The sequence below is a fragment of the Nestor notabilis genome, unplaced genomic scaffold (assembly GCF_000696875.1).
Source record: "Nestor notabilis isolate BGI_N333 unplaced genomic scaffold, ASM69687v1 scaffold23203, whole genome shotgun sequence".
Lineage (NCBI taxonomy): Eukaryota > Metazoa > Chordata > Aves > Psittaciformes > Psittacidae > Nestor > Nestor notabilis.
The window spans coordinates 1,370-1,880 of record NW_009921838.1 but is presented as its reverse complement, the minus strand read 5'-3'; the positions used below and the strand labels follow the sequence as shown (position 1 = coordinate 1,880).

Here is a 511-nt window from a genome sequence, read left to right as displayed (position 1 = left end):
GGGAACATTTACCATCCCAGCTCCCAAATCCATCCATGGCAGGACCTGCTTCCCCAAACCCAGCCCTACCCCAGCCCACTGCAGGGATGCTCAGCTGGGACAGCCGGGGATTTGGGGATTTGGGGATGGGGTGTCCCGGCTGTACTTACGGGTCCGGTCCTTGTTCCAGGCATGGCAGCTGATGGGCTCCAGCAGGAAGCTGTGATAGGCCATGGCTCACGGGCTGGGGGTGGGAAGAGACCCCTGTGACCATCAGGAGATGCTGTTCCAGCCATGGAGACATCCCATGTCTCCAGTGGTATCCCCAGCTCCCAGCCCCAGGGAGCACCCCCTATTCCCTCCCACCGGGATTAGCCCCTTGTTGCAGCCCACTGCGTCCCTCCCTCTGCCAGGGAAGGGGTATCCCATTCCATCCCATCCCATCCCATCCTATCTGTGCTCAGTCCCATTGAGGCAGCGACTAATCCCTTCCCCTGGCTGAGCTCGCACCTCTCCTGCAGCACCCATCACC

General features: G+C 61.4%; 1 protein-coding gene across 1 annotated transcript in view; it reads right to left on the bottom strand.

The window, feature by feature from the left end:
* Positions 1-213, bottom strand: part of LOC104403255 (actin-related protein 2/3 complex subunit 1B-like) — a 6,077-nt gene extending 5,864 nt beyond the window's left edge. The window contains exon 1 of the mRNA XM_010011323.1: positions 150-213. Coding sequence (XP_010009625.1) covers positions 150-213 — 64 coding nt within the window. The remainder of the gene's footprint in view (positions 1-149) is intronic.
* Between the last annotated feature and the right edge of the window lie 298 nt (positions 214-511).